This window comes from Aplidium turbinatum, chromosome 1, assembly GCF_918807975.1.
Source record: "Aplidium turbinatum chromosome 1, kaAplTurb1.1, whole genome shotgun sequence".
NCBI classification, from domain to species: domain Eukaryota; kingdom Metazoa; phylum Chordata; class Ascidiacea; order Aplousobranchia; family Polyclinidae; genus Aplidium; species Aplidium turbinatum.
Window position 1 is genome coordinate 51,063,167 of NC_137472.1, and position 25,121 is coordinate 51,088,287.

The following is a 25,121-nucleotide window of genomic DNA, read 5'->3' on the forward strand; positions in this document are numbered from 1 at the left end:
GTAGTCAGGTTCACTATGTCAAAAAAAAGAGTTTCGTTCAAAATTTTTGGAGATTAGCAAACCTATACATTTTCGGAAAGCTTAGATCATGAGGAATCCGAAAAACGTTGATTACATTTGCAGAGATGTCCGCATGGCCGCCATTTTGAATTTTCAAAATGGCCGCCGCAAAATACATATTTTGATATATCTCGGCTCCTAATAAACTTAGAAACTTTATCAAACATGCTAATTCTATGTTTTAAGGGTCAAGAAATCCATTAGAAGCATACCTAGCGTTAACCACTTTGCAATTATCTGCCATATTGGTTTTCAAAATGGCCGCCGAAATTATATTTCGTTACATTACTACTTACTAGTTGAGATATAAACTTCATTCAATATGCTAGTGCTAAGTTGTGTTGACTAAGGAATTCATTAGAAGCAAGCCTGCACGCCACTGTCATATTTTGGACAAACAAAAAACAATTCAATTTTCCAACAGCTGTCCTGAGTCTTATTTCCAGCATTACAGTCAACGTCATTTTCGCAGTCTGTCCCACACAGGCACAAGTCGGTGCAGGTCAAGTTGTTCCTTCGACACGAACATCTCTGGGTTGAGCAGTTGGTTTTGCATTGGCATCGGTCTAGCTCAGTGGTTCCCAACCTGGGGGTCGCGACCCCCAAGGGGGTCGCAAAGCTGTTGCTCATGCAACAACAAAAGTGAATGTAAGTAGGACGAGGTACCGGTCCGCTAGTAGTAGGTGCCTTTGGCTACGTTTACATGACGTTTCATTGCGCCGGAAATGAAAACTTTCCGTTTCGGTTAGTCTGCCAGACTCGTAGTCTGTTTACATGCGATGACCGAAATGAGATTCGTGGCGGTCTGGATTTCATGTCGGTAGTTTCAACAGAAATGAAACCGAACTGAAGCGGTTGCGGGTGAGGTAAACACACCGCAAGAAGCTGTACTTGTTCAAAATCCGTTTTTCGTTTCTCTGGATGCAAGTGGCATTCTTGATGAAATACAAGATCAATATTTTGATCTTGAGAATGACTCATCTGCTCGCATTCTCTACCATGAAAAGTCACTCTCTCAATTTTGGTGTGAAATGTATGATTCACACCCACACATTTCTAAGCTGGCTTTTCAAGTATTACTGCCCTTCGCTACGATGTATCTAAGTGAGAGTGGTTTTTCAGCTCTTCTGCATATGAAAACAAAGGAAAGAAATAGAATGGATGTGGAAGACGACATGAGACTGGCTCTGTCTAGCACGCAACCTCGAATTTCACGGTTAGCTGCAGACCTACAAGGTCAACCATCGCATTGATTTGTCAATAAATGCAAGAAAAACATTTTTGTTGGCATAAAAGAAAGGACGAGCTTAATTCACCGCCCTCCATGCTATCAACTTGCAGTCTACAAAGTCCACGCACTGATGAAGCTCTTGTTAAGTTATGAAAATAGAGAACGGTGGTCCTTTGGTTTATGATAAGGGTTTGAATTCTGTCTTCAGGCGTCAGACTGTCCGATGTCCTTGTCTGGTGGTAGCCAACTGGCCAATTTACGCATTTTAGGTAGGGCAGTAGGCTATTTGCAAGCAGTTATAAACTGCTGACATTGCAATAGGTCATAATTCAACTGAAACTTTTTTTTAAGTCAAAGTGGATATATGTTGCTGGTGTTAACCTCTTCCATAGAGGACACATTCCTTCATAACACGCAAATTCAACAATAAAGTGAAAGAGCTGGTGCAGTACAATGTAGAATATGGGAAGAAACCTCTCATTGTGACGTCAAATTTTGCAAGGCGTTGTTGTGAATTGACACCTATGATCTTAGTCGTGTGCTGCAACTGAGGGCTAATCCTTGACTAGGATCTAGCACTAGATCTGGCGTTATCATTCTTTCTTAACAAGAAACTCTTTACCTAAACAGGATTTTTTGCAGATTTCAGTAAACTTGCAAGGACATGTTTGATCCTTGAATGATAACGCCACACATACTTTTTGTGATAATCGTTGTTTTTTAGAAGCGATAGTGCAGAATCACTTTTCACATTAATACAATATGCATTATGTATGCATATGTTCAATTGTAATTACAACAACATGAGACAGAGAGGTAGACAAAAAAGTGATTTATAAATAGTTCAATTTTGTAACAAATTAGGCTACACATATAATTACTAAGAATAATCTACTTTCATGCAACACAAAGCTAACGAACTAACAATCGTAGTGAAAAAATTCATTCAAAAAAACATATAAAATGTTGGATTTTAAGATTTTAAAAGTACAGTAAGGATTTACGTCCACCGTCCACTTTCTGTCACACTTTATTACAAATAAAAAACATTCTTCTTTCTTTCTTTCTTTTCATTGAGGTTTCTACAGATAATTGTGCAATCAGTTTCGGTTTGGAAGAGTGTCTGAAACAATAATTGAAGTTTTTATTAAGTTTGGGCTGTGTAAATTTTACTATTATCTTTCATCAATGTACTTGGTAGTTCCAACATCAGTCAAGTCGAACTGAAAATATGTTTAATAATGGCTGGTGAGTAATGGTTATTAAAGTGTGAATCTATTAATTTGGTTTGATCATCCCTGGCTTTAGTGTGTAACTTTTCATAGAATAAATTTTCATAGAATTGACTGCATCAATAAAAGCACTAAAATGATGCAGTCAATTATAAAGTTTCTCCTGGACGACAAAGCATACGCAATAAGATTTTAACATTTTCACATTTTTGTTTTTTACTTCAATAGTTAAAAAATGATAAGAAAAAAACTTTTGTTGTTATTTCGTAGAAAAATGTTTACGAAAAATCACCGTTGCATTTATAAGCCAAATTAGACCATATGACATTCTCTTGACTGAAGCAAAATACTCCAAGTCTTCCACCAAGGATTGTGTTGTCGATGATCGGTCCAGTGTCAGCAATGAGAACCGATTTTTCATAAAACTTTATCCTTTAAAAACAGTGAAAATGCCGTACGTAAAGCAGTTAAGGCGACATGGTGTGAAAGAGACAAACGTTAAACAATCACAATTCAAAAACGATACAATTAATTATCATAACTACAAGCTACAATTAATTATCATACCGTTCTCCATAAAGAATTAGCCTATATTAAACTTACGATGCAATTGATAACAGCCTAAACGAATACCTAAAATTTACTATTTTTGACGTAGTGCTTTGGCCTACTTGTACAGTACATAGGGAAGACTCATTTCACATATACCGTGCACTAAATCACATAACAAACAATAAACAGATACAACATGCTTTTAGGCCATCGCTTACTCTATTCAAGTGTTTCCAATGTAAACCTTGCAAATGAAAAAGAACTGAAAGTTTTATAAGTAGCTTGCGATGGGTTATGTACAGTGAATGACTAATCAGAAAAAAACTTTAAATAGTAACGTAAACTGTTTGATATTGTCCGTCATGCAGAGATGTACGCATACGCCGCAAATTCTACGCCTAAGACTTGCGGCGTAGACTTTTTGTTTACGCTAACGCTTACGGCCACATTTTTTTGGATAGTTGTCGCTTGAGGCTACGCCGTAAAGTTGTTGCATTTTTTTTGCATATAGCGTCAACGTATACTTTTTAATGTCTTAGCCGTTGTTTGCATTTTTTTTATCAAACTGCGAGATGTATTTTTTTCGCTGCAACACGCCGATACCTTCTAGCGCTGCAGTTGAAAGAAGGTTTTCAATGGGCAAAGACATATTGAAACCAAAACGCAGCAACATGTCAGATGAACACTTTCAGATGCTTGTGTTTCTTTGTGGAAATTCAAAATAAAACTTGTATGTTTCAAGTGGTTTATACCGTGTGAATGTTTGGCACCTAGCAAACAAAATGAGTTTACGCTAGTGTATGCGCTGACGCCGCCAACTTTTTTTACAAGTTGCGTTGACGCATACGACGTATGGTTTTTCAAATGTTTGGGTTTACGCTGACGGCGTCAATATTTTTTGTATGCGCGTACATCACTGCCGTCATGTCTCCCAAACGTTACCAAATTTTAGTTACCTAATAGTAGTTCAACTCAGTGAATTACCTGATATAACTAACGTGAGGTCTGTGTTGAAGCTCCCAACGATACGAAGTTTTATCTTTCCATCGTTGTTTAAGTGGATCGCTCCATAAAACTGATACCTCTCCAGCTGTGTCCTCGGAATGCCAGAGCGCGTTTCGCATCCTCTCTCCTGGACCTTTGTCAGAGTTAACCACCTAAAAAGTTTACGTTTTAATAAACAACAGAGATAAAAAGTTTTTCTGATCGTGCAGGAAATTATTTAATCATCATCACCAATATGGCCATTTTTGCCAATTTCGATAATAAACTTCCACAGTTTAATGTGGCTGACTTTTATCTATGAACAGTAAGTTTATTTAGAGAGTAATCTTGTCCAGGTCTTGCCCTGTACACCAGTGTTGCCTTCTCCAACTTTTCTCAAACGCGAAGGAGCAAAATCATTTACATATTTGCTTAACCCTCTGTCTACCGTGGGGTCCAATGGACCCCAAAACAAATTTCGCTCTGCGATTTCTCAGGACATATAGCAAATGCGATATTGGTATACCTTGACTGTTTACAGCTTTGCTTGATCTTTAGGACAATATAATAATTATTGATCTCAAACAAAAGTAGGTAGCATAGAAAAAAATAATAGCATCTTGTACCGTGGGGTCTAATGGACCCAAGCCTGCTGTATTTGAAGTAATCTTGTATTACAACAGCACTAAAAGAGGAGTCAACATTATTGACAGAACTTTTAGGAAATGCAGATGCAAATGATGACGAAAAGATAGCCGATAGCTCTAATTTACAATATGATCGATGTCACTGCTGTCAATGCTTTTGTGATATGGCATCAATTGCAAGGCGACAATAGCAGCACAACATTGTGAAGCATGCATGCATGAAAGAGAAGAAAATTTTAGATCCAACTAGGAAAAGAGGTTGCTGGATTACCAGCTTCGACTTCAATATCACCAAGACATCTAAATCCGAAAGCGAAAGACACAAAACTTGCGAAATTGCGAAAGATACAAAAAACCAAATAGGCAGACAATTCTGTACTACTTGCAAACTCAACGTTTGCCAAGAACATTCACAATTCATTTGCAATGAATGCGATAATATATAAACTCAAAATATTTTTTGTGAACTAATATGTAGGGTATAGGCCTAATATGCGTTTTTTTAGACAAATCTCTCAATAGTTTGACCATTGCTCAAGAATAGACCAATTCCGTATCAATTTGGTTTGTGCATGGGCTACTGTATGACTTGTTTGTTAAGTTTCGAGTATTTTTAGTTTTTCTACAGTGTTTATAAGTTATGATTTTTGTAGTATGATACGTCCTTTCCTATTGAGCTTTAATTTCATCATCGGAACTGTTTTTTTTTTATCCAAAACAAGTACTTTGAAATTTGGGGTCCGATGGACCCCAACGGTAAAACTTGCATATATTTTTTTCGGTAGACAGAGGGTTAACCATTTGAGATTTCACCTTTAATTGGAGGCCTTGTTTAGCCACCGCACGAAATGGAGTAGGTTGCCAGTATGTTTGCTGAGTTTGCTTCCATGTGACAACATAAAACCGAGAACTACTCTGATAGCTGAATATGAATCCCGCGTAATCATCATCCGCTATTGTGTTGACGAAGAATGTCCCGTGAAAATCAACTCCGTCGAAAGTGTCATAACCTATAATGTGCAATAATAAACAACATAAAAAGCAAGAATATGGATAGAAAAATGTGAATGCATAGCCTATACAAGAAATACAACACTTTCGAGGCTGTTTGAAAACAAGCAAATAGGTGACTTCTTTAACTTTGTATTTGTTTGGATTGAATCAAATCTACATCTATCAAATAGCATTTTGTCAGAAAAACACAATTGTAAACGATGTTGCAGTTGCCATAATCTCTTAAAGGTAAAGTTATATGTCTATCAGGAGATAACAACCCAGAGAGAAAACATTTAAAAACTGGTAACTTTGCTTTAAAAGCTATAGAACAGACAATACTCATGTAACAGAAACAGTGGCGGATCCAGGGGGTGATCGCCTCCCCTTGAAACATAGAAAAGGTAACTTTATTCATGATGTATTTGCAAGGTCGGATTAATGTAGGCCTACATATCATTGTATGTAGTTGAAACCTCCCCTATCTCTCGAAAGCTACTTGCTGGATCGCCCCTGAATAGGAATAACACGGTACAGTCTCCAAAGGAGCCTACGTTGTTAAAAAATTGAACTGCACATTCCAGCCCAGAAAATACAAAGCTATACTGAATGTGCTTTACCTGAAAAACTTACAAAGAGCAGCATTTTTCCACCGGGCGTGCTGCAATTGACTTTAGGGATTCATGAAATACATGGCAGTATAGCCAAATGCCCATCATGATTCAACATCAAAACAACATGCACTACCTTATTTGTGTGTTCATGAAAAGTGATAGGTAGCCTGCTAGACTGTCCAGGACTCTAAGTAGATCTTTTTGTAGATGTGTTAGGCCGCTAGGGTAAGAAAAGTTTAAGAAACGCTGCTATGGAAAAAGCGTACTAAGATCCATTCTCTCCCGACAAAAGCCCTACAGATAAAGTCGATTATAAAGTTTGCCTAAGTTGCCATTAACAAAAAAGAAGTTGGACCAAATCTGCATTGATGCATTGTTTTACAAAAAGGTTTCACGCTCATCGTAACAAATGTGACATTGTTTCGACAGGGTAGTCTACTTTATAAACTGCTTGTTAGTAGACGTCAAACTTAGCTTTTTTGACTCGCAAATGATATGACCAAAAGAATCAGAATCTTCAACTTCAAGGTATGAAGCCAACACCGATCATTAAAACAAAGGCGCCAAACATTAACTCACCTACAGCCAAACCAGGATCACTATTCTGAGTTTGCATGATCTCCTTGCCGTTGTTGAGCACCACCCAATGAGGATCTACTTGTGCATCACCGCGAGGATCAAGGTTGATGCTCTGATACGTTCGAAAATCTGTGGTGGTTATGTCTCCGTTCTCTGGGCATGCATCTCTCCAATCGTGCACAGAATCGCCATCCTTTATTGTATAAGATGTGCGATGTCATTACCTTATTTTGATTGTATTAATTTGATTTTTTATTGATTTGTGCACTTTTTTGTTAGCTATTGTGCGTTCTTAATTATAGAAATTTCTAAATCTCCTGCATGACAAAAACAAGAAAAAAACAACTTTTTTGTTTCGGTCCACAATGACATTAAAAATGATTGTTACATTTATCGCACCTTATTTTGATGATGCTCTCAATCAAAGTTTTTTTGGTTTAAAGCGTTTATGTTCGATTTCAAACAGAAGAATATCTTTGAAACTATTTACCAAATCACTTTCACAAGCATCACCAATTCCATCTCCGTCTCTGTCCAATTGATCTGGATTGTAGATGAGGGGACAGTTGTCAGGAATCGCCATGATTCCATGATCTGGCACCCCGTCATTGTCGTCGTCTTCATCGCACGCGTTACCCAAGCCATCGTTGTCCTGCGCAAGTCAAAATTAAATCTCCATCTTTTTAGCTCAGTTAAATAATTAAGCGACTGACTTTGCGAACAAACAAATGCCAAGTTTCGATAACATTATTTTAACTTTCTCGGTGTGTAGTGTGCAATTGAGCAACGCATTTCATGAGGACAGCTTAAGCTTTCTTCCATTCAGGCATCCGAAAGATATGATATATCAGGCAACATCAATTTAGCAACAAGCGGAAACTCCACTCTGTCAATCTTTGTTACCGCGCTTGCGTCAGAAGCTTAAACCGTCTGTACGGTACAAAGTCAGATATACAGTGCATATTCAACCTTGTGAAACTGTCAGGATTGCGCTTTTAAAGAAGCTTTCTCAGTCCGAGGATGAAGATTTCCACAAACAATCAAGTCATGCAAACATAATGAAGTCTTTTAAACTTAAAAGCATGGTATTGTACGTTTTTCGATGTACAATGCAACAAGTTATCACAATGGTGAGTTACTGTGTCTAGTTGATCTCCATTGATGATGTAAGGACAATTGTCGATGTTGTTTTGAAATCCATCTCCATCTACATCAGCATCATCATCACATATATCTCCAACCAAATCGGAATCAAAATCAATCTAGGAAAAGAAATAATTTAGTTGTATCTTGCTTTTAGAAAATAGCAGTTTATATTCGAATTTTACACTGAAACGTTCACATGTTTCATCGCACTCGTCATGCATGAATGAAGAACTTCCCGTAAAATTCATTAGAATTCATAATTGCTTTAAAACACGTGGTTGTGTGCATATAGTGCTAAGGCATACTTGCAATGCATTGCTGACTGTTGGGCAGTTATCGCAGGCATCCCCCACCCCATCGTGGTCTATATCAGTTTGGTGGCTATTTGGGACAAGAGGACAGTTGTCAGCATGGTTTGAGATTCCTGTGCAATGCAGTGCCAAGTGAACAGAAAAACGTCTTTTGATATTGATTCAACGTCTGTTCTCGAGAACCAAGGCTACTAAGATCAAAGTTGCTAAGGTTATAAACAAGATATCATACGATAAAATGTTTCCTTATGAACCATAATTACATAGTGCATGCTTTAATATAGTAGTTACAGCAGGTACTTTATATCTATCATATTACAACGGCTGCAAGCGTTGAATTAATGTAAAAAGTTTATTGTTACAACAGATATAATTTAAAGAAAATGTGAATCATAACAAATCAGATTTTATTTTTGTTTTAACTGTTTACTTTCTAAACAGAAGTTAAAAAAATAGACTTGTTTTTTATCGCAATTATAACTCCAAGGCAAACTATACCATCTCCATCAATGTCATTGTCGCACGCGTCGCCAATTCCGTTTCCATCGCTGTCTTTTTGTTCAGGATTGTTTACATTGGGACAATTATCACACGCATCGCCAAACCAATCTGCATCTGAGTTCTGTAATGTGTTTTTGTGAAACGTTTTAATTTAAATTATTGAACATCCAATGTTTCTGACGCACTTAAGCGCAAAAGTTCAAAGTAAAAAAGGGATAAATTTTATATACAGCAGTTATCATAATAAGAGCACAGTAGGTTAAAAATGTAAATATACTTTAGATTGCATTTCAATATGTAGCTTTTGAGAAAGTTATTTTTTTATTGCAAAAGCTCTGAATGCAACCAAATCCAATAAGCGAGTTGCTTCTTTTTTTATGTTTAAAAAGGAAAAGAAAAAACGCTGAAGTGTTTTTTTTTCTTGTTGTTAAGTTGATTAAATTTGGCGCAGCATGCTGTGGTAACAAATGGCATGGGGTAACATGTAACATGTGCCACTCGTGAGTTGTAACTGCTAGTCTAGATTTTTACCTGTTGGTACTGATTTGCAATAAAGACGCAGTTATCTTCGATGTTTGGAACATTGTCGTCATCTGCATCATTATCGCAGGCATCACCGATCCCGTCTTCATCTGAGTCTTCCTGACCACTGTTTGGAATCAGGGGGCAGTTGTCCTGCAACCCATCAACATAAAAACTATTCAAACAAAAGAAATAAAAACAAAAACTAAGTAAATTAAGGATTAAAATAATCTTGTATTTTTATACAATCTAAAAACAACAATAAATATTGGATTACACTATTCATAATCATAATCATCATGTTTATTTTGCACCATTGTGTTCATAAATCATGGCGAATTGCAGATACAACACAACAAACAGCTGGTAGCGATGGAAGGACATGTGGTTATCGAGTCACTTCCATCCATTTTGGCATGTCATGAAGTGTCTCGTTGAAGACCTCTGACGCGTTGTTAAACCGACGTTCTTTCGAATGACGCGCAGATTCGCTTACCACTTGTCCATGCAGACGACTATATCATAGCTACACATTTGAAAAGAATAAACACAAGCATGCGTAAAAGTACTTTGCGACATTTTTTTGTTCCACAAGGTAGACTTTCATCCGGGTACCCATCTTGATCTGTGTCATTCCCGCATAAAATTCCGTTTCCAGCATATCCAATCTGACATGTGCAATCGTATTTCTTTCCCCGCTCAATTACTTTACAGTCGGCTTTTGCGTCGCAAGGATTAGCTTCTAAATTTGACACAAGGTTTAGCAGACCTTTAATAGCACAACTTGAAGTTTAATACAGTAACTTGATTACTATCAATGTTTGTTTTTTTGGGCTTTTTTTCTTGTTGGGTATGAAGCTTTATTCTCAAACTGACAAACTCTTTGGTGGGTTATTCCTGACAGTTTCGCACAGCCTACTTGTAGAGGCTTTGAACCACTGTCCTTTGCCAAACAATTAAACTTCGCTGACATGTACCAAGGTAAAAGTGGATCACAAATCTAAAGTGCTGTAGTTGCAAAAAGCAAAAACTTATCGAAAGTTTGTTTTGACCAAGGCAAAGCATTGCAAAATATTTAGTTTTGTGACGTTTCGACAGCAAATGCTTTTCAACCTTCAATTTCTTTAACGGCTCTACTGCGCCATCAAACTGCAAACTATTTTCGAAACTTTGTTTTTTTCTAGCGTTGGCATAAATGTTTGCAGAAAACAAAATTGTTTAAAGACACAGCAGTGAATCATTAATTAAGCTGTTAATGAATCTCGTTAAATCTGTACATTGATCTTTACTTATTGTCAGAGATAAAAAGAATTAGTTGTAGAAACACATTAATGGGTTTCTATTAATTTCGATCATGTCATCAATCATCGTTCATTGAAACTTGACAAAAGCTGAAATTTCACTCCACCACAAGACTTGTTGTCATTAGGCTACAATACAAAATAGATGTTGCTCGTATACGATTATTGAATGAAGCCGATGTGAAACATATTTTGTTTGAGCGCTATCAGCAATCAATATCAAGCACCAAAATGTACAGAGGTTACCAATACAGACGAAACCAAGCTTCAACAGAGTATCTTCGGACTGCAAACGTCGCAGCTCAATGCGTTCTTATCAGAAGTATCTTAAATGGTATCTACAAATGATCCGGTACCTCCGTCACTGCATGTTCGGACTTTAAGACATTGGGATGATTTGTTGCCAGCGTAATCATCAAGACACATCCTACATCGGTGGGAACCCTGCAATACAGATTCGTCGATCTATCAAGGAATGCTAAAAAAATTTGGATTCACACACTAAGTAAACTACAGTAGTCCATCCAATAAAGCTAAAAGCTAAAGCGATGTGAAACGGTTTCAAAAGGGGAAAAAAAAACGTCCACGAGCATTCTTGTAAATGCAAAAAAATGGTAAACAACTAATCATGGTTGGTGGGAAATTTCTTTATCTGAAAAACGATTATATCGTTACGCCTGCTTATGTTCTCTTCTGGCTGTTTAACAAAAAATGTCACAAGCACTCCGCATAACTAAATCGTACCTCAATATTTTCGCAAATGGAATTTTCCGCACATCCACCATTGTTCATAAGACACTCATCAACGTCTTCACAGATCTGAAATTGAACAGTTGAGTCTTTATTTTTAAATTTTACAGGAAAAAATATCGATAAAGCTTCATTTTACAATTTCAAAAACTTTAGGGTATCACATGCTGAACAAACCAATCAGGTAATATATTTCTATAAAGAATTAATAGAAGTTAAAATTATCCTTTAAAAGTTGTGTACATGGAGTATTTGTTGTACAACTAAAGATTGGTAGCTTAACCTGTTTTTCCTCATGAAAAGACTCTTGATACCCAGGAGGACAAGCAGTGCAATAAAAACTCCCAATCGTATTTTTGCATGACGTTAAAAGAGAGCACGAGCCGGGAAGCTGACACTCATTGATATCTTTGCAAAAAGTTCCATTTCCTAATTTTTAAAGATTTCAAAGTAATGAAGAGCATTATAAGTTGTAACCATGCTGTAACTTGTCACATAAGTTACTTTTAAGTGCTGTGTAACAGTTTATCTTCTGGTCTCAAAACGGATTTAAGGCGATTTTTAAAACTTTTCTATAAACCTTATTTGCTGTTAATTATAATGAATAATGAGAGTAAGTTATGACAATATATTTATTGTACAAACACAGTCTATCATAATTATATATAATTATAATACTAATAAATAATTTAGTTTCAAGACCTTTGTACCCTGCAGGGCAAGATTCACAGACATATTGCCCTTTTTCTGGATTATCTGTGCAGCGCGCCCCGTTGGTGCATGGTTTGTCAGCACAAGTGATCATTCTTATTTCTTCTCTCATGCTGCGTTGTGCTTCTGGTTCTGCGTCACAACAGTGTATTTGCTTCTTTGGGTTGTGCTGTTGAACTGTACTACATAATCATTAAACCGCCCTGAAATTTGATTTGATCTAGTCTCAAACGAAAGAAGAAGATTAAACCGCTCCCATATGCATTATGCAATGTACAGTAAGCTCATATTAGAAACTTTGTCTGCACATGTCAAAGCTTGTTAAATTGTGGTAGTTACATATCATGAAGGTATTAAACTTACAAGATATAAAAAGCAATAAAAATTATGAAAAACTAAAAAGAACTAAAAACTTAGGTTTGCTATGTTAAAATAAGTTCATCTACAGGAAATTGGTGTGATGTTGTAAGATTCTACATAGAACATTCTATTCTTCCTACGTTGATTCAAGGTCTACAAATGCTGAATCAATGTAAAAAAGGCACATTTTTCTAGCTGAGATATTTTAAAATCTTACCGCATATTGAACACTGCTGCAGTAACGTTTTCAGCTCCCGAGCTTCTGATATATGAGTCTTTACGTCATTGTGCATTTCTTCCAAAGTTAATGCTAAATCTGCAGAATTCAAATAAGAGCAGAATAAGCTACACCTGATAAAAAAACAACTGTGATAATTCGGCTATTAATTAGACTTTTCGACAACGCCACTTGAAGTGGGAATAAAGCCGGAAAAAGAAGAACAAAAAGAAGGTGCGGAACTTATTGCTTGGTTTTGTCTTTTAAAATCATTTGATGATTGAGAGATAATTATTTCCCTGAATAGTAGGTAAGATGTAACACCGAGTGGAGACAATAAGTTCTTATTACATATTAATTTACTTTACAATCAAATGTTCATGTTACTCAACATGCTTTACCTAGTACAGTCCGTTCCAAGATGATTCATGAGTGAAGACAAAGTATTCTCACAGCAATGAAACATTTTGTTGTCTGCCAAAAGCTCTTCAGCCTGGCATTCATTTATTGTCAAGAAAGCAACTGCAGTAGCCTATATATAGCGCAGACCACGTATGGCAAGCCTAGTGAGAATCTCAATCTACCTGATACTTGCACAATCAGCTCTGACGTCGGCTCAAACTTGTTGATCATATGAAAATCGCCAAATTTTTCAAAACCTTTCCTTTCTGGCACGTCTCCTTGAGAACATTGCGTCATATAGTTACGTTGTACGTAAGGTAATGTTGCGTCAGATACCAACAGAGCTCGACGAATTTGCGTCTAAAATGATACATGAGTTACTTTACAAGGGAGACGGAAAAGATGATGAGATAACGTTGATGAAAAGATTGGTATCACATATAAAAGTGTGGAAATATAATGTGGAGGGCCTTGGCCATCAGTGGCACGACCAGTTGATGATGATGCTAAAAGTGACCTTGCAGGAATCTGTTTTTCAATGAGTAACATTTGTATTTGTTCGTGTGTATCATAGTCAATGACACTAGACAAAACGATAGCGTGAAAGCATCTCCAAGTTGTCATTAAAACTTAGACATTTTTTAATTCCATCAATTGCAAAAGAAAAAGAATGCATTCCATGCAGGTTTACTTTATTGTGTCTGTGCCGCTTTCGTCCAAATTTGATAAAACTTTTTTTTGACGAATTCGAATTGAAGTTGATTGCTGAGGAAAGCCATGACGACATGTCCTGTCTTCCCGTGTCCAAGCAATCGATAACGAGAGAAGCTTTTGTCACATCTTGTGATTGACTGAAAACAAAAAGTCACAAAACATCCTATTACACAAATCTTGGACTGGTGTAAGCTGCCTGTGTAGTATAAGGTGCACAACTTGTATATAGCCTAATCAAAAAATTTTGCTCTTATTTCAGTGAAGCTTTGAATTCATTACGAATCGCAGTAACATTTGTACTGTAGATATAAATAATTGAATCCTACCCAAACTGAAAATGAAATGAGTTCTTTTGCTTTTTAATATACTTAACATAGGCCTAAGTCAGAGACGTAGCTTTGAAGGAGAGACTTGGGGAAGTAATCACACCCAAAATTTTATCTTGTCCTTTTAAAATAAATGTTTTAATACAATTAAAACGTTTTAATACCATTATAATTCATGATGAATGACGTTTGCCTCTCCCAAAAACCGCTTTTGCCCTCTTCCTCCCAAAAAATCTTTGTAGCTAAGTCACTGACATAAGTTATTAGGCTACTTACGAGACAAGTCGAAAGTGAAAAATCATGGTATGCCAAAGGTTATCCGCAATCCATACATTTCGAAAAGTTGTGACATCATAGGATTGATCATCACTGCCTTCACCAGAAAAGTGCTTCACCGAGGCTAAAATATTATAAGCAAGTTATGATTCTGACAGCAGTTTATTCCTATATTTGAAAAATTATGTAGAAGTTTCAAGTTAACACTGCACAAATTATCAGTTTTTGACCCCTTACTAGGTAAAAAAGGTGAGTTCCATACTTAAATCCAAACATTGTGGAATGAGAAGATAAGGTTCTTATTATACTAACCTAGTAGGCCTATACCATACTAGGTGCAGAGTCTTTAATACATTTAAACAGAAACAATTTCTATGGTTCATTATTGTCATAGTCTATTCATCTTATTTTGAGTACTCTATCAAAATCCATATTATAGAATTGGCTACATTTAAATGTTCTCTTCATATCTTCCATGAAAAAATAATAACCACAATGATTAAGCTGGTTTATATCGCTAGCTGATATTTGTTTTTATTAAACGTCAGCTATCTAATTGAATACTGAAACTACAAGACATTGACATGACTATTTGCCAAAAACAGTAAAAGCTCATTTATTATTCATGTTCTGCAGAAGGCCCTTGTGTATAAAACACTTTTAATGAGCCTTCATATTTTAGAATGATAAAAGGTGAAAAGTTGGTCATCTGGCATCTAATTATTGGGCGGTGAAGGTCGGCTTTTAGTTTACAGATGTGAAAACACCGGTGAGAAAAAGCTTCAATAAAAAAACATCCGTTGCAAATACAAACTAAATTTCCAGCTTGAATTAATTCGATCAATCATGAAACAAAACGGTTATGCGTATCACCTCACCAAGAACTATAAGGCATTTGATTGTAAGACTTTTTGCACTCTTCTGGTGATTACAGGCCAGGCTACTACAAGATCTTGTTGAATGATTAAGCTAGTTATTTTTTTCACAGCTTATGCGTAATTTGTGTAATTTGCGTATTTGTGGTCAACACAAACACGGCCGAAATTTTATTAGGTAGCCTACGGTAGCTTTAATATGATTTGTAACAAAACAAAATATGTCATCATTGATATCAATGCCATCATCTCATCTACAGTAAAGGTTTGTAACTTAATTTTACTGCAATGTGTTAAGTTTACTGACCCAAAGGGATGGCTACATTAAAGGGGTTATTTGCAACAAATATTAAAAATTAAATTCATTTTAAAATAACTTCAATAATAGACCGCAAATATATTTAGGCTTCACCTTAAAGCAATGAAATCTATAAAGTTGTGAGAGGGTGCTAAAATGCATACTTTGGCCTGAGAAATGTCTGACGAACCGTACTTCAAAAAACGCGAACGTAGTAGGTTATTCCATAATGGATAGCATTTAATACCAAATCAACAAAAACACTTTCATAACACAAGAATTAGGTATAACTACTTAACCAGCTTGAAAATACTGTCACTAGACTGTTCAAAGCACCCTACAATTATTGTTTATAACATGGTCAGTGGTAAAAAAATTTGGTTTCAGGGTTTACACTTTTATTAATATTTTGCTTACCAAACGCTGCACCAACTTGTCAGTGCATATTCGACCTAAGCGTTACATAAACCTAACACAGACGTTTGAAATTTCTATATTGGTAAACAAATCATCTTTGATCCCACCTACCTTTGCCTTTACCTCCATTGATGGATATGTCAAAATATTTAGTTTGTGGCTTTTCAATTCCTTCATAGATTCCAAATACCGAGATCGGTTCTTTTGATTGGACTTTAATGTCAACAATAATGGACAACAGCTGAGTTGAATGAAAAACACCACTAAGATCCTTTCCATTGCTTTTTAGACGAGTTTTCGATACTTTCAAAAGATTGATCTCTACAGAGAAAAAGTTAAAACATTTGACAAGCCTAATGTATTTGCAGGTTTCAAACATGCAAGGCGAAATTCCTTTAGTTTCAGTTTCTTTGCATTAATTAATATTAAACAATGTTTAATGTATTTAAATATTATTTCAGTTTCACATAAATAATTTACGAGTTATTCTGATAAAATCTTTGTAGTAATTTTCAAGTATCTTGCTATCCATACGCAGTGACCGCATTGCCAATGTTGAGAGATATTTTTAAATAATTGCTAACCTGCTGGCCTTTTGGCATAGGAACCTGTGGACATAGCAACCAACAAGAACCAACACATTACTTTGTATATCTTTCCAGGCATGCACGTTCGCATGGTTTATGTTTTTAGCACTGACTTTCAGCTAATTACTGTTTTACTCCGGCAAGCTGCACCGAAATATTTTACTTGTCTCTGAGTATAGAAAACTTGACCAGTTTGTGTCTCATCAAAGCTACCTTTTTGTTGTCCTGCCTCTGGGAACCATCAGAAAAACACCACACTCGTTAACAACATTGATATAATTTAACATGCCGTCTAATCTACAATGTATGCACAATACAGAAAAAGGTTTTGAAACTGAAAATGGTTTGAAATAAAAGTAGAGTCACACCTTAGTTTATTGTGTCTTTTACAACGTCTATAAATTCACCTCAAACGCAATTACCAAACAACAAACGTAGACTACACAAACGATTCTCCGCAGCTCTTTGATCGGAGTATTTTAATGATTCCCTTGCAGCGGTTTATTACAAGAAACTATAAAACAGGTAACGAAAAACACATTAACTTTTTAAAAATCGTATGCTCTGTGATACATGTAATCATAACATTTTTCCTCCGTTTATTCGCAATAATTATTGTTCTTCATAGTTAATTTTATCATAGTTCTTGACTTGTGTATGGTTTTCCACATAGATAGTGTAACTGTTATACCATTGCAGAAAAATTGAAAGATCAGTTTATGTCTATTTATTCTCCACTATAGCATGGGGTCAAACTTACAGTGGCGTTCATAATTTTTTTATTGGTGCTGTTTTGTTTGGACAGATGTTTATAAATACAAATGAAAAGATCGAAACACATTTAAAAGATTAAATAATAAATATAAGTGCATTTCTTTTTATGAAAAACATAATGACAAAATGATTTCAAAGATATAAATAAATAATTAATTAGACATTTATACGTTTTAAGATGTCATACTACTACTGTACATTATTTCTTCGTAGTTGATTTTTATCTTAAACTAATAAGCACTTCATTTATTATACTCTAGAAAGCTCTCGTTGGCTAAAGCAGATCAAAGTCTCATTTTTTTTTTCATTTCAAATTTATAAAAGACTTCATTCTTATCCAGCAAAAGCTGCTTTTTACACTATTTCCAATGTCTAAAAGAACACATGCTGAAGTTAATGCCATGGTTTCTATATTGTGTGCTGAATGTTGTAACAAAGATCGTTTTATCCAGAAAATAACGAAATAAATTTACTTCAAAGAAAGGCAAGCGAACATGTGAACATCATTTTCCGGTCAGCATAAAAAGCTAAAATGCTACCAACAGGGTAGTTTCCGGTAAAAAAAAAAAAAAGAACTCTTTTCCATGACAAGAACATGTTAAAACTGGGCCGACAAAGCTGGTCACATTATGTTATAAATATAGAGCAATATGACTAGCGATCAATGATGTCTTTTTAGCATGTTTGCTGTACTAGCTTTTAGTTCCAGGGCTAGCTACTTAAGAGAAGTTTGTATGCTCACTTTCCAAACTCTACATCCTTATTTGAGACTGCTGTGGATTTTGTGCTTTATTTTCAATTTCTGTTGTAAAAGCTATAGCGCGTGGATAGTGATGATTCAAGCTGTTGTATCTTGCAAGAAATGTAGGCCTATTTAATTTGGCACCATGCACAACGCCGAATTTCTGTAAGGTAGTTTCACAAGTTTTTCACTGCTCACGTGCATGAATTTTTTTCTCTCTAAGTAAAAAATAGTCTACTGAAGGACTTGCGTAATAAAAACCGTTAAGGAATGCTAGAATAGTGATCTGCTACAGTTCTACAGAAAGAACATTTATAGGCCTATCAGAATTTATATCGAATCATTGTATGACTGCCAATTTAGACCAGTGCAAAGATTTCTATGAACTTTTTGCTGTTATTGTCAGGTTATATCGCAACTACAACGTTTAAGTTACTGACGTAACCATTCTGTGACTCTCAATGTGCAACAAGCGTTTCTACAATCAATAGGCTAGTGGTCTTTTAGACTACCCACTCTGCTTGCATTTTTTAGCTTTGTTCTTTCGTTTTTTCTTTCTATTTTTAGAGGCACTGTAAATAGCAAAAGCGTGAGAAATTGTTTTGTTATTCCATTTTAAATACCAACAGATTTTTCACAACAATGCGACTTTTAAATTGACTACAGAGTAGGCTGCAATGTTCTATTAGTTTTCACTCCCTGACAATCTGAAAAAAATGGTTGTTATTACGATTTTAATCAAACCTTACCCCATATCACTACTTCTTAAAAGCGTTTGCTTTGCTAAAAATTTGCTACCTAAGGTTAGACGCTACTTTGTTAAATCTTGGTATAGGTTAGGAATGGCAAAGGTTTCTTCAAATGTTTTTTTTTTCTTAGAGTAACCTAGCTGCAAAATACATTTTCAGTTTAAAACGTTATAGCAATTTGACACCCTGTTTGTGTTTCAAACAATTGATTGCTTTGGTAATAATGTCACTCATTACATAGGCTTGTGAAACAAGCAATGTTGTTTTTGAGAATGGGAGTAGGTCTTAAGTGTCAACATCATACCTGATGAATGAAAAACACGACAAAACTATTCAATGAATGGGAATAAATTTTGTAAGCTGCGAGCAGTCATCACTTTAAGTTTATTCTGAAACGAAAGACCTTTCTAGCAAAAAGTTTTTACTTCTTTGAAGTGCTGTACACCACACGAAACCGAGTTGAGTCAGATAGTCTTTTGTTTGGGATCTGTCGTCCAGTTTTGTTTTTGATTCGAATTACAAAACCGTGTTTTGTGAGATCAAAGCAACTATTCCTTACCTAGTTATTCTCGCAAGTAAGCAACGAACTTGAGAAACGAAACTTCCCCAAACGTTGATATCCATGCATTGTTCTGCAATAAGACATATTATGCAGAATGATAGATTTCAGAATGTCACTCCCCGACCGACCCAATCAAAATGTTCTTATTAGGATACACAATAGGTTTCTAGTTGTTGCAGCTAAACATTTATGGCCGTGGACGTCGCTATAATGGCATTTGGACTGGAAGGCAAACGCTACCGTCCAACATGAGGCCTAAAGAGGATCACCAATTTGGCGTATTTTGATGCGTTTGGCAGGTTGTCTTGAACTTGGCATTTTGATATATTTTTGGCTGAAAATTATCACATCTCGCTGTCGGCTGCATAGCCGGCTGCATTGTCGGCTGCATAGCCGAGTGGTGAGAAAACTGGAACGGCAATCGAAAGGGCGAACGGCAATCGACACCGCTCAAGAGCATGCGGCTGTGTCTGTGGCAGGACACTTAAAAGCATGCCTGAAGGTGGTCACGAAGATTGGCTTCCTTGCCTTCCCGTCCACTTATTTTAAATCTTCAACCACCGGGTGTAAGCCTGGATACGACAAACAAACAAAAATCACATCTCGCAAAAATACAGCGATCTTCTTTCGTGTGAGACAGATTGTCCAAACTTTAAGTCAGGTGGTAGAAAGCCAAATCAGAGTAGCTCGTTCAGTGCTGCTATGCTATGCATTTTCTTGGGACTGTGTAAATGAGACATTCAAGAGTCACGGTCAGCAGTTTGTTCCTTCACTTCACGTCGCATCTCTAGGCCCCTGAAGAAGCCAAACCCCACGTATGTAAACTAGAATGAAAGCGACCAATTTTTGTCTAAATTTGACTGAACTTGACCAAAGTGGGCTAGGGTAGGTCTAGCCCCGACGTTGTGCCATTGTTGAGGTAGCTTATAATTGCAGCGTCCGTTACAACTCAAGAAACGTGCGATACGACGTCACAGTTCCTTCACTGGTTCATTTCTTCAATGCTTGTTACTACAGTATATCTTCTATTCTCCCAATGGAAGATTTTGTCTTCTGCTGTGACTTCCTGTACCCAAATGGTGACATTGCAAGTTAAAATTTTTACTTACAAAGTCAAATTCATTAACTTTGCTTTCACCAGAGAATATCTATGCCAACAAAGCAGATGGCTCTAAACTTTACGTAAAGCATAATTTTATGAAAACTGTTTTCTTGTTTCAAAAGTGTGTTTAATATGGCGATGACTGAAGGTTCAGAGAAATATGTTTTTTTATTGCATTAGTAAGATGTTATACCTCGCAACAAAATAATAGTTAGGCCCATATGAATTAATTTTTATTCTCAATTTGCAAGCAAGCTATATCAGTTGGTAAAAAAGATGCCACGTTCGTGTCGCTTCAACGTCTGGCAACGTTTAAACGATCTAAGAAAGCAACCTTTGCAGGCAGAGTTTCTGTTAAAGTTGTTTCGGTGCCTTACATCGTGATTCGTGAATCATTACTTCGGACAAAAATACCTCAAGAAAGCTGGCCTACTATAAATTGTTTGGTAAAATAGAGTTTAAAATTGTAACTATGACAAATCGAAGAAAAATGTTTTTGTTTGTGTGAAAATTTTGACTCTTGTAATAATTGATCAATTTTCATGGCCCCAGGCATAGGCTATGCTTGCGTTGGACTTTCAAGGTGGTTTGATGAAAACAGGGTTATAAAACTTATGGCTGAAAAACCAAAAAGCCACATCCCCAGCAGTTACCAAATCTATTTCAGATTGATTCAAAGTACGCTGTACAGACGTTAAATCAATCCGGAAAGGACTCATTTTAAGGGAGGTTGCCAATAACATTACTCTAAAGATATAAACTAAGGCAGCGTTATTTTCCTTATCTAACGGTAATTGGTAAAAATCCATACAGAAAATATTCATACGGAAAACATCTCGAAAGGAAAATAACCATATAAGAGATATTCAACAACCTGGAAGCCTGGAGTACAAGACAACAGTGTTGCCAAATTCTTTTGCATATCAATGATATCCATAAACATTTTTTTTTTATTTAAGAAAAATATAGCGCATTAAACAACCTAACAAAGTTTTGGACCTGCCATCATCATCGATTTGTCTCTTATTTAATAGGTGAGACCTGACGTTTGTTATTCTAACAAGAACCCGCCAGGTGTTGTATTTCTCTGTCAGGCTTCCCGGTTTTTGGATATTTTTTTGCATAGATTTTTTCTATATGGATATTTTTTGTATGTTTTTTTTTTGCATGGATTTTTACCTAAATTATTTTCTAACTTATTGCTCTCATCCTCGCATGAGCCTTTAAGAGACCAAGGTCTGCGTTTTACAACCCTGTGTTGTTGATGTTTCCTCGGACTGCATTTATAAGCTACTGGACAGCAGCAGGTGTTTCGCTTAGTCTTAGATCCGTACGCCTCCGGTCTATTCTTCAGCTCCACAGTAGCAGGATGAAGAAAATGCTATTCTCCGTTTACCTGTTGGTACGCAGATAGGTAAAGAAGCCAGATACTCTTCTTCCATTGTTTATTGTAAAGTGTAAACGAACGTCTGTAAACAAATCTAACAGACAAAGAAAAGATGAACAATCTATATAAAAAATCTTGCATTTTTGTCTCAGCTCAAGATATAGTGGAATATAAACAACACGGGCTAAAAACGAAATGATGCAATTGGTGACACAATATGATAGCCATACTAATGAAGACGAAATCGCTTGTCAAAGATAAAGCAAGTAAAACTGTAGGTTATTTGAAGATACAGCTTTCCGCAGGATTGACATTGAAAACCTTGAAGTTACGATTTTTTAAAACATTTTGCAATGTTTGAAATTGTTAATTAAAAAAAACTTGGCAAAGCTTTATAGTAAGCCAAGTACCGTTTTCAACGTTTTTAAACAACAAAAAAGTTTAATGATAGTCTACTCTGCAAGATTGCACATAGATAGCCTCCATGGTAGCCTCCCACGGGCCTCAGAAAGCAACACGTTCAGTAGAAATGCAGAACAACTGAAACTTTAACTTTGCAGCAAAATGTTAGAAGCTGCAAAATCGTCCGAAGCCAAGACCACTTTTCCAGATTTTCCAGGCGAACCTTCTGTTATAACAGAATTGCGCATGTGATTTGTTCCTGATCTCTGCTTATAAGGTATCATAGGAAACAGCCTGCGTTGCCAGTCAACAAACGTGCACACAGTTGCTATTGTGTTAATTAAAAGATCTAACGCTACAAGATTACCCCAGTAAACACATATTATGTGAACTGCATCTAAAAGAATTGCAATACTTAATAGAATAGTTGCGAACACGCACGCGCAAGCACAGATGCCTAACCTCTTGAGCATTGCATGAATGTCATTTCGAGAGCGAGTAACAAAATCACAAAAATTATGGCCTTTTAGTAGAGGGTTAACTATCAACAAAAATAAAATAAGTTGCAAAACGAAGCAAGTTGCGATGAAAAAGACTACAAGCGGCAAAAGCGAACTTAACGGGTACCACACAATATGGCAAGGTGGTTTGTCGCTTTCAAATTTTAGCACAGTGACAAACGTAGCAAATACGAAAATGAGTAAACAGTAGATTCCGATTATTACTGAAGCGCTGATAAGCCTAGAAAACTTGCTGACAGTGTGAATAAGTAATTGATCAGAGTACAATTTTCTTTGACGCAACCACAACGTTGTGTAAACAAAAGCTAAACCAATCGCATACACTGAAGTGGCAATTTGGTGATAAGCAGTGCAACTGACAACCCCGAGCCAAAGTTCTGCTGCTCTGTCAAAACACAGCAAAAGTGAGCAGGCTGCTGAAAGCAGGCACAACAAGCTGGCTGAAGTTACCTTCCGATTTCGTCTGTCCACGACCAAATTGTACACAAGTGCAAATAAGACATAGAAAGAAATGATTAATAACGTCGCTATAATGTAACGAGCAGACTCCAAGTTAACTTTTGGTTTGTCACGGTAATTCGCTGTCCCATTGTACTTCAGTGTCCAGGTTGAAAACGTCACAGTAGAGTTGTTCTGAATGACGCGTTCATTCATTGTTTTTTGCTAAGCTGGCTTTGGTTGTTTTCCAACTTGGTTGTTCCTCACTCATCGAAATGGAAACTTATTAACATTCAACCAATAAACGTTATTCCAACAGAAACTATTAAGTTCTGTGAATAAAATTGATCTTTTTAAGTCATTTTTCATGATTATTTGCTCAATTTGTTGTGTTGAGAGATCTTCAAAATGGAACCTTTTCGGCTGAAGCAAAATTTTTACTTCATGAAAAACGGTTCAAAATAAAACTTAATTCTTTACTAAGAAACTAAAGTCAAACAAAATAAAACAGGATCAAGAGGTCGGAGAAAAGTTTTTGGTCTCGAAAAAGCACAAGTTTTGTCTTGAAATATTTCAAAACTCTTCACAAAGACTTTAATTCAAAACGAAATCAAGGCAAAAAGTCAGTGTCGAAAAAAAAGAAACTATTTTGAAATACATTCTAGTGCTAAAAACTTGTAAGTCTGAATAGTACAGTAGACTACGACATTAATTTCGTTTGTATTCACAAGAAAGCGAAAATGCCTTTCATTTACCGTGAAACCAAGCCAAACTAAAGAATTTTGCGTTGAAACCCAGTATTTTTGTAATGTCTGTGTTTTGATCAGTTGTAGCCTTTAACAAGAAAGTTTGTTCAAAACAAAGCAAAACCAAAGAATCAAATCGATTTTGCTTCGGTTTAATTATTTTTATGGACAATCTTTGCGGTCAAAGCGTAAACACTGAAGCAGCCTACAGTACAGTATTTGTTAAAAAAAGCTACTAATTACACAATTGAAAATCGGTTTGAAATAAAACTTCGTTTCGTTTAAATGCAAAGTTCCGTAACTTTGGTTTTGTTTTATCTCAAATGGAAATTTCTTGGTAAAGAATTTCGATTCACCTATACTGGGAAACACAATTTTTGGAACGTTGCAAATCAAAACCAATTTTTGCTACTAACCATTGTTAAAGCGATATCGTTCAATAATCTTATGATGTAAAATTCCTTTGGAGTCTGGATAAAGCTAAGTTGCTGTTTTCACAAAGTTTTCATGTTTCAAAACCAACAACAGCTTGAATATCATATTCTTCTGTTTTGTAAATTAACAACTAACAATAATTAGAAAATCTCTCCTTTTCTTCAATGATTCAATGTCTGCGGACTGATTTGTTGGCTAAGAATAGCCCGTTGCTCCTGAAATTTTCTTGATTGTTTTATTTATCTCTCTAACCCAAAACTAAACTTTTGAGTTTTTACCACTAAAATGCCTAATTTTTTTTGCTACCTCAAACTCTAAATGGTTTTAATTTTGACTGCTTTCGTTGCTGTGAAATAAAATAAAAATTTATTGTATTATTTGGTTGTGGTGGTATGAACTTTATATTTTTCCGATGAAATGTACTTGAATGGCAACATGTTTACATTAGAATTTGATTTACATATTTTGATGCTACACTGCTAGTTGGCCTACGACTGCGAAACGAGATTTTTCATGCTAACTACAAAGACTTGGTATCTCAAGTGTTTACTTCAGACTAATTATTATCCAAGTTCCTAACCTCACGTAAAAATACGCATGTGATACCACAATTCAAAATTAACTGATCGACAAAGCTCTACTTGACTTCAGTCCAAA

At 35.9% G+C, this 25,121-nt stretch overlaps 3 protein-coding genes across 3 annotated transcripts; all 3 read right to left on the bottom strand.

Moving 5' to 3' along the window:
* Positions 1 to 2,000: 2,000 nt before the first annotated feature.
* Positions 2,001 to 12,234, bottom strand: LOC145771297 (thrombospondin-3-like). The gene is made up of 15 exons (XM_082583041.1): positions 12,126 to 12,234; positions 11,707 to 11,852; positions 11,418 to 11,492; positions 11,030 to 11,117; positions 9,942 to 10,114; positions 9,382 to 9,525; positions 8,848 to 8,971; positions 8,344 to 8,462; positions 8,032 to 8,154; positions 7,383 to 7,544; positions 6,893 to 7,085; positions 5,520 to 5,716; positions 4,060 to 4,232; positions 2,816 to 2,955; positions 2,001 to 2,414 (listed from the first exon to the last, which is right to left on the bottom strand). Exons 1-15 carry the CDS (start codon positions 12,226 to 12,228, stop codon positions 2,392 to 2,394), a joined length of 1,983 nt encoding a protein of 660 aa, XP_082439167.1. The 5' UTR covers positions 12,229 to 12,234; the 3' UTR covers positions 2,001 to 2,391.
* Positions 12,235 to 12,242: 8 nt separating this feature from the next.
* Positions 12,243 to 16,697, bottom strand: LOC145766841 (uncharacterized). Its single transcript, XM_082578545.1, has 7 exons — positions 16,604 to 16,697; positions 16,131 to 16,340; positions 14,430 to 14,553; positions 13,805 to 13,964; positions 13,296 to 13,473; positions 12,712 to 12,810; positions 12,243 to 12,337 (listed from the first exon to the last, which is right to left on the bottom strand). The coding sequence occupies exons 1-7, from the start codon at positions 16,695 to 16,697 to the stop codon at positions 12,243 to 12,245; spliced, it is 960 nt and encodes a 319-aa protein (XP_082434671.1).
* A 5,294-nt stretch (positions 16,698 to 21,991) lies between these two features.
* LOC145779400 (uncharacterized) lies at positions 21,992 to 23,607 on the bottom strand. Its single transcript, XM_082590982.1, has one exon. It carries the CDS (start codon positions 23,497 to 23,499, stop codon positions 22,471 to 22,473), a length of 1,029 nt encoding a protein of 342 aa, XP_082447108.1. The 5' UTR covers positions 23,500 to 23,607; the 3' UTR covers positions 21,992 to 22,470.
* Between the last annotated feature and the right edge of the window lie 1,514 nt (positions 23,608 to 25,121).